Source organism: Epinephelus lanceolatus, chromosome 6, assembly GCF_041903045.1.
Source record: "Epinephelus lanceolatus isolate andai-2023 chromosome 6, ASM4190304v1, whole genome shotgun sequence".
NCBI lineage: Eukaryota > Metazoa > Chordata > Actinopteri > Perciformes > Serranidae > Epinephelus > Epinephelus lanceolatus.
Genome location: NC_135739.1, coordinates 32,347,904 through 32,363,596, shown reverse-complemented (window position 1 = coordinate 32,363,596; position 15,693 = coordinate 32,347,904). Strand labels below are relative to the sequence as shown.

At 39.5% G+C, this 15,693-nt stretch overlaps 1 protein-coding gene across 13 annotated transcripts in view; it reads right to left on the bottom strand.

Annotated features, from left to right (window-relative positions):
- lrrc7 (leucine rich repeat containing 7) overlaps positions 1 to 15,693 on the bottom strand; it is a 156,866-nt gene that overhangs the window by 31,378 nt on the left and 109,795 nt on the right. For 8 of the 13 annotated variants that reach the window (XM_033621600.2, XM_033621601.2, XM_078168977.1 and 5 more), the window contains 14 exons: positions 14,757 to 14,846; positions 13,682 to 13,738; positions 11,390 to 11,453; positions 10,634 to 10,708; positions 10,353 to 10,497; positions 8,699 to 8,771; positions 8,425 to 8,442; positions 4,847 to 4,976; positions 3,531 to 3,646; positions 3,190 to 3,259; positions 2,007 to 2,106; positions 1,486 to 1,610; positions 526 to 774; positions 281 to 403 (listed from right to left, as the gene is read on the bottom strand). In XM_033621600.2, the coding sequence (XP_033477491.1) occupies positions 281 to 403; positions 526 to 774; positions 1,486 to 1,610; positions 2,007 to 2,106; positions 3,190 to 3,259; positions 3,531 to 3,646; positions 4,847 to 4,976; positions 8,425 to 8,442; positions 8,699 to 8,771; positions 10,353 to 10,497; positions 10,634 to 10,708; positions 11,390 to 11,453; positions 13,682 to 13,738; positions 14,757 to 14,846 (1,435 nt within the window). The remainder of the gene's footprint in view (positions 1 to 280; positions 404 to 525; positions 775 to 1,485; positions 1,611 to 2,006; positions 2,107 to 3,189; positions 3,260 to 3,530; positions 3,647 to 4,846; positions 4,977 to 8,424; positions 8,443 to 8,698; positions 8,772 to 10,352; positions 10,498 to 10,633; positions 10,709 to 11,389; positions 11,454 to 13,681; positions 13,739 to 14,756; positions 14,847 to 15,693) is intronic. The other 5 variants (XM_078168975.1, XM_033621598.2, XM_033621607.2 and 2 more) reach the window with 3 other exon arrangements.

Below are 15,693 nucleotides of genomic sequence, written 5' to 3'. Positions count from 1 at the left end.
GGTGAGGATGAGAATAAAGAGCGATGAAGAGTTGGTCTTCTTTTTTGTTGGAAGCTTAGTTGGCTTGCTAAAGTCTTGACTGTTTAAACAAAACAATGTAATGTTCTAGCAATAGTACATTAGCTTGCAGTGTATGTACAAGTAGTGTAGAGAGGAGGGGCCCTATATTACATTTACAAACAGTAAGCAACAATTCCTCCAGATATGTCTGAATCTATTGTGTGTGTGTGTTAGTGTGTGTGTGTGTGTGTGTGTGTGTACGGCACACTATGTGACAAACCTCAGAGCTCTCTGTCAGGTCTTCTTTGTCCTTCCTCTTGGGAATGTCAATGCCAGAGTTATGCATTGATCCCTGATCCATTAGCTGAGACTGAGAGAAGTCCTGCATCTCTCTGTCTGTCACCTGGAAAACACACACACATACACACACAGTTAATTTGTGCTCAATCCTACAGATACACTGGTTTATACTATTCAGTATGGTGATACTGAATGCATTTGTGCGCACGCATGTGTGTTTCCTACCTCTTTCGGAGGCAGGGGCCACGGTGGTTCGTACTGGTCTTTGCTGAGGTGTGTGTGTTCCATGTTGGTTCCTGCCGAGGTGGCAGTGCCTGTGCTCAGCTGGTGCTGGTGCTGGTGCTGGTGTTGATGCTGGTGCGGGTGCCCGTGTCCGGTGTGTACGCTCTTACCCACGAGGCTTTGCACTGACTTGACCATGTTCTTAAGGTCCTCAGGGTAGGGTGTTGGGTAGCGCTTGAGGTTTATCTCCACCTGCACACAAAGAATGGAAATGGGTTGAGTGTACACATGCAAATGAAGGACACACACTGAGTAAGAATGTGGTGGGAATGTAAACATGAAACTACAAAACATTGCAAACAACACGAGTACAGTTGAAAGATTATTTAATGTTGTCTCTTGCTAGTATTTTGTCAGTCACTGCTAATTTGAATACAGTCACTGACAGACAAAACACAAGCAATTTGGGAAGAACTGCAGGTTACTCAGCAGAAAAATGTGTAAATCTCCTACATCCTTTAACAATACTAGTTACTAGTGCTTCATTGCCCACTCCAATACTGTGCCTGACATGATAAATATCACAGATGCAATACATACAGCAAAGAAATACAAAGATAGTAGAGGGTTGAGAGCAATGCAAAAACTGGAGTCATATAGTTGCTCCCGCGGTCTTGTACCTTTGACTTTTCCTCAATGAGACAGATATTTTCCAGTACATTTGCTCACTGTTTGTACTGATGATTCAACATTGGAGAATTTCATAATTCAAGAGTTGGAGGTGCTCCAGCAGGCCACTCAGTTAACGCTGTCTTTGTAAAACTTGGATATAAACCATGGCTGCCTCATATGACCCCTCGTGCTCAGTTAGTCTTAGGACAGAAAGACAGACAGACAGATGGGCGGACAGGGAGACAGACAGATATATATAGACAGACAGAAACAGAGAGATAGAGAGCTGACCTTGACCTTCCCAGAGTTGTCTTCCTCTTCTTTCTTGTCCTCAAAGTCAAAGGCCACGGTCATCCTCTGCTGTCTCTGCTCCTCCCACAGAGTAGGATTAAAGCTGTCACTGTCTGACTGGTAATCTGGACACACACACACACACACACACACACACACACACACACACACACACACACACACACAAACAATGAGGGCAGGGTTAAAACTGCTATTATACAGTAGGTCTGTGGATTGTCAGACTAACACTGATCCATGCACAAATACTGCTGCATTCAATTCAGATGTACGTTCACAACCACACAAGTAACACACACATTCATTCATGCATAAAAACACTGTCACACATGACTTCAGAGCACATGACATCCTATAATGTGACAAATGCTAATGCTGTTATGAAGCTAAGTGCATTGAAAAAAATACACAACACTGACCTTTTTAAATGTCCTTAAACCATGTCTATCCATTCATTATGACACACCCACAGACACACACACCCACACCCACACAGTTTGTACCCTCGTCATGCCGCGGTTGCTGAGGAAACATGTAGTTGGTCAAAACCTTCTGTTTGGTTTCAGGGTGGGCTTCTGTCTGCAGTGGGATCAGAGCCTTAGACTGCAAACACAGACACACATTTATATTAGTATTCTTCAGGGGATGTTTACTGATCACATAAGTCCTAATTTAAACCTGAACTTACCTCTAATTCTGAAAGACAAAAAGGTGGTTGTTTGAATATCTGACTGACTGCAGGAAACTTAAGTTTATTCAGAGCTTGACTTGAAACAAAACCCGCCTGACTAACAGGTGAGAAACAGCCAAAGTATTCATGTAAATCACTTGGAAAGAATTTGCAAATCAATTTCCCCAACGGGAAAAATGAAATTCATAGAGGGGAGACAGTAATTCCCACTTTACATTGCTAATACAAATTGAATTTTGCAATCAGAACAGTGAGTCAAATGAATTGTCAAATTGCCTCTTTAATTTCCATATTCACCACATATAAAAACATTGAATGATATCTATTTAAATGGTAATATGCTGTAAATATAAATGGCAAAGCACACAGAAAGTCAAAATATATTAATGCAATTGAATTGTCATTTTCTGATTTGGTATATGAATTAAAGAAAGCCACTCATAAACCCTTCTGCACTTCAGTTTTGTTGACGAGAATTTTCTGGCTGCCAAAGTTGCCAGTTGTAATGCATGAAATGCCAAGTGCAAAGGACATCACTGAATCTGATCTCGAATTTTGTTATATGCCTACATGAGAGCCAACTTTAAATGTAAATGAAAGACTGAATTGCCATTTTACAAATTACATTTGAATTTTAAATGTCTTCTTCAGCAGTTTAAATTGGACCCGGTGTTGTTGTGACTTCGATTTTATTCATTGAACAACTTTGATTAAACTTTAAATGTCATGAAGGATATTTTTGTATTATGAAAAACACTAGAGCTGACAACAAAATAACACATGGTCATAGATGGAGCCATAAATCTACATACTTGATTTACACCACTGTATGATACTGTAGTGTCACATTATCTGCACTCTCAATACAAATGGCTAGACAGTGGTTAATTTTATGGAGATTTACATGCAGTGGTTATCTGTTTAATATGAATCTTTACAGTGTTTGTGTGTGTTTGTGCTGCAAACTTGTTAGCGTGTACAGAGGAGAGAGATACCTGATTGTCAGAGAGCCAGAGAGCTGCCAGGTCCTTCAGCTTAGTAAAGGTAAACGGTAGATTCTTTAACCTGAGAGAGAGACACACAGAGGGAGGGAGGGAGGGGGAGAAATAAAAGAGAGATGTTCCTTATGCCCACGCACTGTACAGCCTGCAGAGCGGGTAACCATGGCAACACACTCACCCATTCCCATGGTAAATGCAGGCCGTGAGAGCAGCTACAGAAGCAAAATGACCATTGAGAAAGTGTTGCCTGCGTGTGTGTGTGTGTGTGTGTGTGTGTGTACCTTTTGTCACTACTGAGTCATACTTTGGTCATCTGCGCGTGTGTGTGTGTGTACCTGTTGTCACTGAGGTTAAGGACTCGTAGTTTGGTCATCTGTCCGATCTCATCAGGAAGAAACTCCAGTTTGTTGGACCGCAGCGACATTACCGTCACATTCTTACAGTTACCGATCTGAAACACAGACACACACACCGACCATCAGATCACATTACAGTTAAGTATTGCAATGAAAATGATCCGCCGCAGGAGGGACAAGCTACATTACAGAGATGTGTCTGAAGGATATTAGGGCTGCAGCTATTGGTTTCCTTGATACATTGCTTATTTTCTCTGACCAACAGTAGAAAAACAAAAGAACCAGCAAATTTTCACAACTGACCCTTGGCTAAGTCCCACCCCTTTTACACAACCTGGCCAATCATCGCATAGCATCGTCCAGACAGTTGTCGGACAAGAGCATGACAACTATATAGCTGTGATCCGTAGGCTCTCATGCAGTTGTTGCAGATTTTCTTTATTTTCAGGCTGGTTTTGCAGATTTCAATCTAAATGTCGTGCATGGAAAAATGGCACCCGTTATCCTGAGAGGTTGGAAGGAGATATATATTTCTTTATTGTTCCAAAACCAAACTCAAACCCTGAAAAGTGTAGGGTTAGCTAGCTACTGAAGGTATAGCCTACTGAATGTATCCAAATGCTGCTTTTGCTTTTTAATGATTATAACAGTGAATAAAGACCCACCCTGCTTTACACAAACAACGGGGGGAAACAAGGAAACTGTCAATTTTCAATCAGCTGTGTGTCACTGCAGTGTGTGCAGATGAACAGTGTTTGTTAGGGGATTAGGGGAGCCAAACACAACTCATCTGTGCACACTAAAATGGCACATAGCTGGTTGAATATTGGTTAAGTTTCCCCTTAATTTCATTGTCTTGATTGCCAGGCAGTGGTTCACTTTTACACTGTGATCTGAATGTCAGACTTTAGCTTATATCAGTTTTTGCTGCTGAGTGAGTTTGACATCACAAACACTCCAGTCTTCTGTCCGCTTCTCTCTGAACCCCTTTAAAAAATTGATTAAAGTTCTTCAGGGAGTGCAGTTTTAGTTCAAGTGTGGGCTCCATATTAGCTCAGACAGCTTGATGGACCATCACAAAGGGGCGGTGCTTAGGGAAGGGTCATTTGAGAAGCTGGTAGCAGTACATTTATAATATTTGTTGATTCAAAAATCATTCAAATAATTAATCGACTTTCATAATAGCTGCTGGTTAATTTTTCCGTCAATCAACTAATCGTTACAGCCCTAAATAATATGAAGGCCAGCACTGCAGTGCAGATATGAAAGTGTTCATCATGTGTTAATCTTCCTACCTCCCGGGGCAGCTCTGAGAGGAAGTTCTCATCAGCAGCGAAGGTCCTCAGGCTGTGCAGGTAGCCGATAGTGGGAGGCAACGACTCCAACTCATTACAACTACAGTCCAACTCCTCCAATAGAGACAGACTGGGTGAAAAGAACAGAGACAGAAAAGAAGAGATGCAAAGAAAAATGACATAGAAATTACTCTGCGGGCTGCAAAATCTCTGCTGCAACCTTAGATTACTCAGACTTGCTTAAGTTTTAAGAGGATAAGGATGGTGCTACTTCTTATTTTTCCTATTGCCAACAAATCCTGTGAAAAGACTGAACCGAGAATGGATTCATCCCACGATCAAGTATTGTCTGTAGGTAAAGCTCGATACGACTTAGTCGTCTGCGCAACAGAGCTAGTTGTCCAGAATTTATTAAAAACACATCAATGAGTTAAACGTTGCACAGGGTGACATGTTCCTTCATTACCATGAACACACACACACACACACACACACACACACACACACACACACACACACACACACACACTGCAGTTTACATCTAGTTGGTTCCACAATACTGGAGCTTAAAATATTCACAAACAAATGCACTATTTCCTACTGTTTCAGTAACTTTTAAGCAGTGTTAGGAAATTACTGAGCCTTTTTTTTTTTTAAAATATATATATATATATATATATATATATATATATATATTTTTTTTTTTTTTTTTAAGAGTAACATCTTCAGTAGGAATAAATGGGCCTGAAGCTTAGTGCCACAGATGGAGTACTGAGACAAGGATTAACACAGTGTTGGTATTGGCCTTTTTATGGGATTTGTTCACAATAAGAAAACTATTAAATAACACCAGCATTATCCTGTAACATGTAATAATAAGAAGGGAAATTTGTCTTTATAGCAGCAACTTAGAAGAAGAGTGTTGAGAGAAAGTAAAGATCATCACATTGAAGAATCAGTCAGTAAATTAAGACTCAATAAACCAAATCAATCTTAATCTGGGATTACTATGTACTTGGTCTCATTTGCTGACCACACATCATTTCTTTCCCACTTTATCCCCTTTGATGTCTGAAATTCTTCAACCTGGATCTCACCTTCTTCACTCAACCAAGATTCACAGTAACATCCACAGCAGGCCCTCTACAGGACACCCTGACCCCCCCCTCGACTGCCATCATTGGCCTAGCAGCACGCTAACAGCAGGCTAATGCTAATGAGACAACACTTTTACATTAATGTACTGTCACTGTTAACATTGCATTAGTCTGCTATTATTATTCCCGATGGACCGGACCATCTGGGCCACCATACGGTCTGACAGGAGAGAGGGGAGGAGAGGAGTTTCACATCCTATATTAACATTTAAGGATGCCTTGTTTATTATTTTCTTCTCAGCATTCTTTGTATTCCTTCTTAAAAAAAGTCTGCCTTTTCTCCTACAAAAATACAGAGCTAGAGTTGAATGTGTCAAATACGACATCTTTAACAGCACTCCTAAGATTATTTGGCTGCCGTCTGCGGACCAGCTTCATAATCCTGCACTCGATGGAAGGTGCAAGGAACCACAGTTGCTCAGTGAGCAGTCACTAGTTCACTTTAAGACAGAGTTTCAAGGTTTAAACCTCCCTCGTGTAGCATAAATGCTTTTGTGTGTGGTTTTCACCAGGCAGCAAGAAACTTAAAGGAATACTTCACCCACAAAATGATAATTTGTACATGAAATACTCATCCCATGTTATGTTGACTGTGTAGAAAAAAATGTTTTTCTTGCATAATTCCACAATAAACAAAGAATCCGGAGAAAACAGAGAACACTCTTAATGAATTGAAGTATACAGTGGCTGCATTTAATAAAAGCGAAACCATAAAACATCTGTTTAAAAACTGTCACACAACTTGTGCAGTATAATCTCATCTCAGAAGTCTCATTTATCCAGTCATATGCTCAGTGCGCCCCAAACACATGCACTTTTGCTAAAACCGTACTATTTAAAACACTTCTGCATAAACAGTCTCACACACAGACAAGTAGTGCACCTGGGCAAGCGTGTGTGTTTGAGGTATGCTGTCACTCACCCACGCCTGTTGCTTCCTGGCCACAAATGCGACTTGGATTATACTGTGCTGCACAGGTTGTGTGAGAGTTTGTAAAATGCGGCCCCCTATGATTCCATTCATCAAGAATTTTGTCCGTTTTTGGATTCTTCATTCACCGTTGGTAGTCTTCACAAGTTCAAGGTAACACAAGGTGAATAACTGATACACAAATGATTATTTTGGGGGTGAAATATTCTGCTTGCACGCTTATTTTAAAGTTACCTCTGGTTAAGCTAAATGTTATGCTAATCGCTGTAGGGTGTACAACCATAAAGACAAGTACAGAAACACATCTACTGATTCAGCTCTGTGTATATGCAGTATACAGTATTTATCCTGTTGCACTGATGCAGCTGGAGGGAAATACAATGTAGTACTGGTTGAGGTACAGGCATACATTCTGCAGATATAAACTCTGAACAATTTAGTAATATTAGCAAATAACTTATGTAGAAATATACAGAATTGTTCATAGGTAGAAACAGATGAGTAGAAATATGATCACATTCATTATTAGTAAGCAAGAGTTAAAAGCTAGAGGGGTAAGAAAAGGATCTTTTCAGGTTTTTTGGTTTAATCAGAGGGGAAGCAATGGATCTACATTACTACTTATTGAGGCTAAAACCTGGGATTTGTTCAGGAAGACAAAATGTTTGCAGAGCGTTCCAATACAAATATGTTGCAAAGAGTGGCATTTAAGTCTCGTATATGTCACTGAGTGTTAAATAGTCTTTTAAAAATGTAATCCATCACAGATTAACTGATTCACACAATACTTAGCAACATAAGTCACTATTCAAGTATTTCAAACAGCAGAAGCGAGCATGATCAATTTAATCAAAATCATACAGATTTAATTTATTATTTCTGTTACTGCAGGCCTTGTTTGGTTTGACTTTCTTCCAAAATCTATCAATCCTGGAGTTCTTATTTGCAGTCTGCGATGTGAGCAGAATTTTATGCTCATAAGCAATCTCTAAAGTATAAAGAGATTTTAAAAAAAAAATCTCAATACCATACTTCTGAGTTCAGAAATGTTTCAAAAATCTTTCTGCTTAATTCGACAAATGTTCATCTGTTTTTCCAAAAGCAGCTAATCTGATTTCTGTGATTGAATCTGGACTGTGATGGATTAGATTGTAACCAAATTACTGTAATCATTTTACATGCAATCATTTCCATCTCAACCAAGCAGATCTGAGCAGAGCTGGTAAAGTACATTTCTGATTAACAATGTAGATTTTATTCAAATATTGAGTCCAAATTGTATAAAAGTTTGGGAGGCAAATGTGAAGAAAAAATAAAATGATCACTTAATACCTTGAAACTGTATTAAAGTTTATGTTTGCATGTAATTTGCATAAATTTAAGATGTTTCCCACAGCCCCATGTGGTTGTGAGCTTTGTATCTGTAATGCAATTAAACATCTGTCTGTCTCTGAACGCACCCCTGGATCCAGTAGGCTAATTTTACTCACCCGTGCTTGGGCTTCGCACTAATGCCACAGCAACGCAGCAAACACAACACACAGAACCCCCCAATCATGAGCCAGCATTACAACACAGCAACTAACAGTAATATACAAGGAAAACAACAACCCACCAAAGATAAAACCTGCTGAGAAAATCTGACAAGAATACTGTTGAAGGTGTTTTCAAAATAAAAGTTTATGGCTTATTCATTTGTGTGTGTGTGTGTGTGTGTGTGTGTGTGTGTGTGTGTGTGTGTGTGTATGAGAGAGAGATTCTTACCTTCCAATGGTGCTAGGCAGTGAGGTCAGCTGGTTGTCATCTACCTTCAATGTTGTCAGCTTCTTCAGCATTCCTAAACAATACGCAAACACGCAGATATATTCACATTAACACACACAATCATGCAACTCAAATAAATATACACTCAGCTATGAAATGGCCCTTATTACAACCACATTAAAGCTGAGGTAGGCAGTTTTATTTTGGCGTCATTGGGCAAAACTCCCATAATAACCTTTCAACATATTGTAATTCAAGTGGTCTGAGAGAAAATGAGACTTCTGCACCCTCCTTGGCTCTGTTTTCAGACTTTAGAAAATCCCATGACTTTGGCCAATCACAGATCATTTCAGAGAGAAGCCGTTCCTATTGGCTGTGCATGAAAGCTGCTATTCCAGCATTAGCAACAACTGCTTACGCTGCAAAGCAACCCCAAAAAATGAAGATGGGCTTGTAAAAAGGGAGTCAAAAAGAGAGTCTGACAATAAACAAGATAGAAAAACATGTCAATATTGGCAAAGCGTTTCAGCGATGAAGAAAAAACATTGCTAATAGTTTAGCTTTCTACTAACCAGAGTCAAAGGCTCACAGTTTTGAATCTAAGTTCATGTTTATCAAACTAGCTAGAGCCTTGAATCAAAGTATGTCCTCCGCCACACTTGCCGCCACTACAGAATACTCTGGGAGGACCATCAGCCCGCCGTAAGCACTGAATTTAAGTTGCTAAAGCTGCCGGCCAAATGTCCATCCCCAGAGCTGCTGCCTGCCCTCCCCGGGCGAAGCAGTCCACAGCAGCGGGGAGCAAGGCAGAGGGAATGCGGGGTGTGGTAGCTCGCTAATTCTGGTTTTATTTGTGGTCTGATAAACAGAGAGACAGTTCTACAATGAAATACACTGTAAGATTAAATAAAGCAATGTATGGGAAACACTGGATTTTTGCCCTTTCCAGAAATCTGCATATCTCAGCTTTAACTGAAAGAAGTGAAATTAAAAATATAGAGTGGGTGCTATTCCATATTTTTCTGTAAGTGCTGATACAGCGTATTTCTCTTTACAATAAAGCTCCAGTGTTGTCCAAAAAGTACTAATCAGTGAGCCACACAGTTGCAGTGGGTGCCATGTTCTTTCATTGCCATGAACACTATAGTTTATTTTGAGTCAGTCCCACATACACCATCCTGCTGCCATAAATATTCCCAGCGCAACAAAATGCATATCAATTGGAGTCTAAAAATAGTCCCGAACACATGCAAAATGTGTTCCTGTTTGACTATCATTTGCTGAAAACTACAGAGTCCAGCTGTTTTAGTAAATTACTGAAAATGAAACTATTTATATGTGACCTGTTTTTTAAGATATTCATGACTCAGTGTGGCTTTTTATTTGTCTTTTCATCAGATTTGTTGCCAGTAAGAAAAATATAGAATGACACCATTATCGCTATTACACTTTTCAGTTATCTGCTACATCACTCTCACACAGCTAGAACCACTCTGTGATATGCCCAGTATAACTACAGTCCTCTGCTGCTGCCGACTGCACAGACCCATCGGGACCTTAACAGTTGGGAATCTGAATGTTTTGCCACATCTTCATGACCTTGAGTGTATGAGTGTCTTTGTGTGAGCATGTGTGTATGTGTTTGTGTGTGTACCTATAGAGTCAGGGAGGTGCTGCAACATGTTGGAGGATAGCAGCAGGTCTTCTAAGGCCTCACAGCCTGAAATATCTGTGTCCAACGTCTCAATACGATTCTTAGCTAAGTCAAAGTACCGCAACTGACGAAGTTTTCCTATCGACTGCAGCAGGCAGGGCGAGAAGAGAAAGGAACAATCAAAAGACAAGAAAAGACAGATGAGCAAAAATCTGAACAACAGTGTCATTCAAATATTTCCAGAGTTGTTTTTTAACTGTATGAGCTGAAAGTGTTCTTACCCCTGGTACACACTGTAGAGAGTTGTTATCCAGCCACAGCTCTCTTAGGTTGTGGATCTGTTCCAACACCTCCGGCTAACATGCAAACAGAAGAATCCATATCAGCATATAATGATTTCATATGCATCCACAAATATGCAAATATGTGGCTATTTATATAAAACAACTGAATTATGCATCAACATCAAAGGACACCATCTCAGCACTAATGTTGTGAACATCTACAGATCCAACAAATAACTTTACTGCATCTTTCGACCAAGTGTTTGGCAATAATCAAGAAAATAAAAAAATGTTGGCAGAGTGGGTGAGACTGGCAATCTCTCCCTGCATGCTCCCTCTGTCTTGGCAAGAACCATGCAGCCAACTGACTCCTGTTATAGCCAACTTCCTGTCTGACCCTGATGTCATATCCTGTCAGCCTCCATCCAGAGCTCTCTTCCTTGCATTGTGTCACTGTGTCCCATTTCAGGGTCTATCTGAAGGATGGTAACAGGCTGAACTTGCTGCAGCCTGCAGAGGATTGACCATATGCCGTATTGGGTCTTGAAATGTGAACTTAGAAGGCAGCGGCCCCATAAAATAGGACACAGCATCTGTGTTTCTGTTTGGATTCCTCCGTCTTTTAACAAATAAATATGGTTCAACTGGCTAGCCTCTACTGAGACATTAATATACGAGCTTCCTGTGATCACAAAGGAAATATACATTTGAACACTTAATTCATGCTGCATTTCAAAATACAATTAGTCTCACCATTTCAGTGAATTCATTGCTACCCAGATCCAACCTTTCCAACTGTGTCAGTCTATGGATGGACCTGAGGGAAGAACATACATTGATTAGCACTACCACATTGTGACATATCTACATTTTATATATTTATATACTAAAAAAAAGCACAGCCCATATATACACCTTCACATTTTAATACTTATTTGTATAAGTATATGTTTTATGTTTGAATTTTTCTCATTTGTCTTTTTATAATAATTACTTTTACATATATTATTATTCTTTGTTGCAGTGGTTCCTAATTAGTCCAGCCATGGGGTCCAGATTTCTCCTTAGTCATTAGGTCAAGTTCGACACAGTTTAATACATTCAGCATCATACTTTGGCCATGTTGTCGAGCTATTTTGCTGTCTCTGTTAAGTAGCCGTCAATTTGTCACTCACTCTACAGCTGGAAAAAGCATTTCAAAATAAAAGCTCTGTGCCAGAAATTCACTGTACTTGAAAATAAATTGTGTATTTTACAAACTTCAATTGCGGTCCATTCAGAATGGACCCGTGACCCACTTGGAGACCACGACCCACCAGTTGGGAACCACTGATTTATTGCATATTAGCCTTCGAGTACTGCCTTGAAACTATGCCACCCTGCATTTCACTCATTAACAAATAAAACCTTTGAATCTTTGAATCAATACACAATTACATCTGATAATATTACTGTTGTACATTGTGGTGTATTTCTGCTTTCCTCGTTGGGTTTTTCTTTCCTGATTCATATGTAGCATATCAAAATTTGTAAAGTAACGTAGTACATGAGCTGTTTTTCTCATCAGGAGGTGGAGGGAATGGTGGATGGCCTTATACCTGGGCAACACAGCTGCCAAGCTACAGATCACTGTTTGAGACCAACAAACAACAGCACCTTGTGTGTAGCACCAAACCTAAGTGGTTTTAGCTACACATTGTGTAATTTCCCAATGGAATTTCTGGCACATTGCAGCTTTTTCTTGCAGTGTTTGAGCCACCAAACTTGGGTATTTTTTACCGACCCATCATTACTTTTTCAGCAACTTTTGTACCACCAGGGGTGGATGTTTTAAACCAAAACATGATTGATTGATTTTCCTAACCAAAACCAAGTGGATTTAGTGCCTAAACCTAAACATACCTTCGTCAAAGCACTGTTGAGATGAAAGTTTCAATTCTGCTGAAAAATACACAAATATAATGTATTCTTGGTTTGCAGAACTGTAAATTTATTCTGGCGTTAAGATTGTTATTGTGTTTCTGTTCTGCTTTAATTTAGAAGTAGCATCTAGAATGCTGCCGTGGATAATTTGCCTTTGATGATGCATGCAGTGTCCATAATTAGAGAAGTTTGGAAAGAATAATGCAACTAATTTTGTATTCAGGCAAATTTCTGTAAGCCCATGTTGACTTTAGTGTGTACACAAATGGGTCAAAGTGCTGTTTTATATTTAGAATAAAGTGTCAAAGCAAAGACACAACAGTATCAAATGATCTACTAACTGCACAGAATGATTACTGAGAAAGTCTTTCTACTGAATGGTGGCATTTAGGATGTATGCTTACTGTATATGCTCAAAGATTAATATGTGTTGTAGCATTGTCCATAATGCTAGTAAAGAAAAAATTAGGGCAAATGTGGTATAGTTTCCTGGGGAGTGATGTTTACTAAAGCTGCATCTTTCCTTTTTAATATTTACTATCATTTAATTTACATTTTGGAGACATGAATGTCCCTTTCTTTCTCAGGTTAGCTAGTTGGAGAGCAATGGTGTGATTCCCCTGCAACTTAAAACATTTTAAGGAAAAACCTTGGCTAATGATGCTCACATTTAGGAAGCAGATCAACAGCCAACAGATACTATTAACCATATTAATAGTTAAAGTGCAAGGACGGCTGTGCAGTGGTAGTTGTACTTGTAAAGTAGAAATTGCAGCAGCAGTATTATTGGCATTGTTATTAATGCTTTTCATAATCTATTTTAATTTAAATCATGTTTACTCTACATTTTTGAAAGTTATCTGTATAAGGTACAGTTTTAATGGTTAACAGGAAACATTTAAAACTACTAACTAAAAACACATTACTGTTATGACAGGCTTCATTAGTATTCAAGACCACCTGCCAGGGATAAATATAGTTTTAGTCTGAACACCTGGGAAAGCAAACGTACACTCAGTAATATCATGAAGCATCTGTGTTTGTGTGTTTGTGAGTGTGCAAATTTTGTGTCTTCCCTTCTTTTCTTTCTTTCTCACACATAGTTATGGCAGTTTGTCTTACTTTGGCATGGTTTTCAGGTGGTTCTCTCTGAGCTCCAGGATCCGTAGTTTGGAGAGTCTGATAAACAAAAGGAACATAAATGAAAAATGTATTTGGTTAAAAAAAATAAAATGTAGAAAAAGACCCAGGCCAGAACCAGTTTCAAATGTGTTTTCTAATCAGTGTCACTCATGAGTTTCTTCATATTTCACAGGATTTCATTTGAAATTCATCATGAACTGACCAGTACAAGCTGCCCTCACCCGCAATAACAGAATAAAACCTGCAGAACAACTTGTTGGAAATAGAATTGTAATAAAGCAATAAACCAAAAATACAACACCATGACTTCACCTGAATGAAATGCCAAAAGTGTATTTATGGGTTAACTGATTGAATGGAACAGGATTAGACAGCCCATTCTCACTCTGAAGTTGTCAAATACCTCCGCTTTGTCAGTGATGTCTGCGTCAGTTTGTTATGCAGCTGGATGCAACCTTTCGTGGTGTTATGATATGCCCCGGTCAGCCGAATGGCACCTGTAGCAGTGGTATGATATGCCGCTGGATGCCGTCAGGTTCAAACACCGGCAGTAATGACATAACATAAGGAGCTGCAAAGTCTCTAATGGTGGTAGATGGGTTCAACAAACCACAGGCTTTCACCTGGGAGCATGTGTTTGCTTCCTGTATGAATGTAGAGCCAAATCATGATGTTTTTTATAAACCTAACCATGCACTTCTGTTGACATCCTGGCGTTACTTGCAGCATCCTGGGTTAAACAGTGCATAATATGTAGATGTGAATGGCCACTGACAAAGCTGCCATATGTGATGACTTGGAATGAGAACACCTTGGAACAGCCATATATTTTTTGGGAGATGAAAACATGCCTCAAATATAAAAGATGCCCTAAAGATAAAATTCCATAAAAGGCCTAAGCCTCAGGGTTATCGTGCCTCATTACCAGCTTTTTAAATAATCAAAAAACATTTAAGTATGTGCAATACATAAAGCATAAAGGCTGACAAACCTGGCTTTGCCCACCACCCCCAGTCACAACCAGTGCACACTAACAATACATGCATCCCTTTACCTGCCAAAGTTAGCCGGCAGATACTCTAAGAAGGCATCGTTTAAAAAGAGCTGGGTCAGATTCAGGAGCTGCGTAAAACCATCTGGGAGTCTGGAACAGAGAGAAAGGGGGAGAGGCAGAAAGACACAAATAAAATAAGAACATATGGAAAAGAAGAGTAACAAAAATAAAATGTGTGTCCTTGAAGAGCCACGGACATTGTTCCCATAACAACCCTGTAGAAACAGCTAACTGCTGTTAGTCCGCAGATGACTCATCTCCTGCACGCATAAACACACACGCACAAAGTAAAAGAAGCATCTCTGTCTGCAGTATACTGTGTGGTTGAGTCCAGTTGTGCTTCATGGACATTACGCCAACAGGAAAACAGCAATTACTGCCGTAACACCTGATGCTCTAATAGTAAACAACATCAGTTCTTTATTGTAGCAATTATATCTTCTAATGTTGAGCAATAGCTGAGCCAATAACATATATATGGTTGTATGGCAGTGTAGGGTCTGTGGATGCAGCCAACTGTTATAAAATATTTAGCGCCTCTGTGGTGCTATATATGTATGGATTGGAATACGTAAAAGCAGGGGAAAAAAATCTTGAACAGTGTCGATCTCTTTGGCAGAGAAAAATCTGCACAAACAGCTGAATACAGTACATACTGTAGCACATGCATCAAACAATCCATCACACACTGAGCTGAGTCCAGGTCCATTCAAACCGGTAGATAAATTTGGTGCTATCAACAAAATATGGAACACAGTTTTCTACCGTCAATAGATCCTGGTTCCAAAAGATACTATAAACGAGCCAATTTGAAAGTGTTTGAGAGATGTTTATTTTTAGGATGACAGAGTCAGTGTTTTATCTCAGGTTGTTATCCAGAAGCAGATAAATGAGCCCCTGTATTTTTCAGTTTATTGTCTGTGCAGCTATGTGTCCA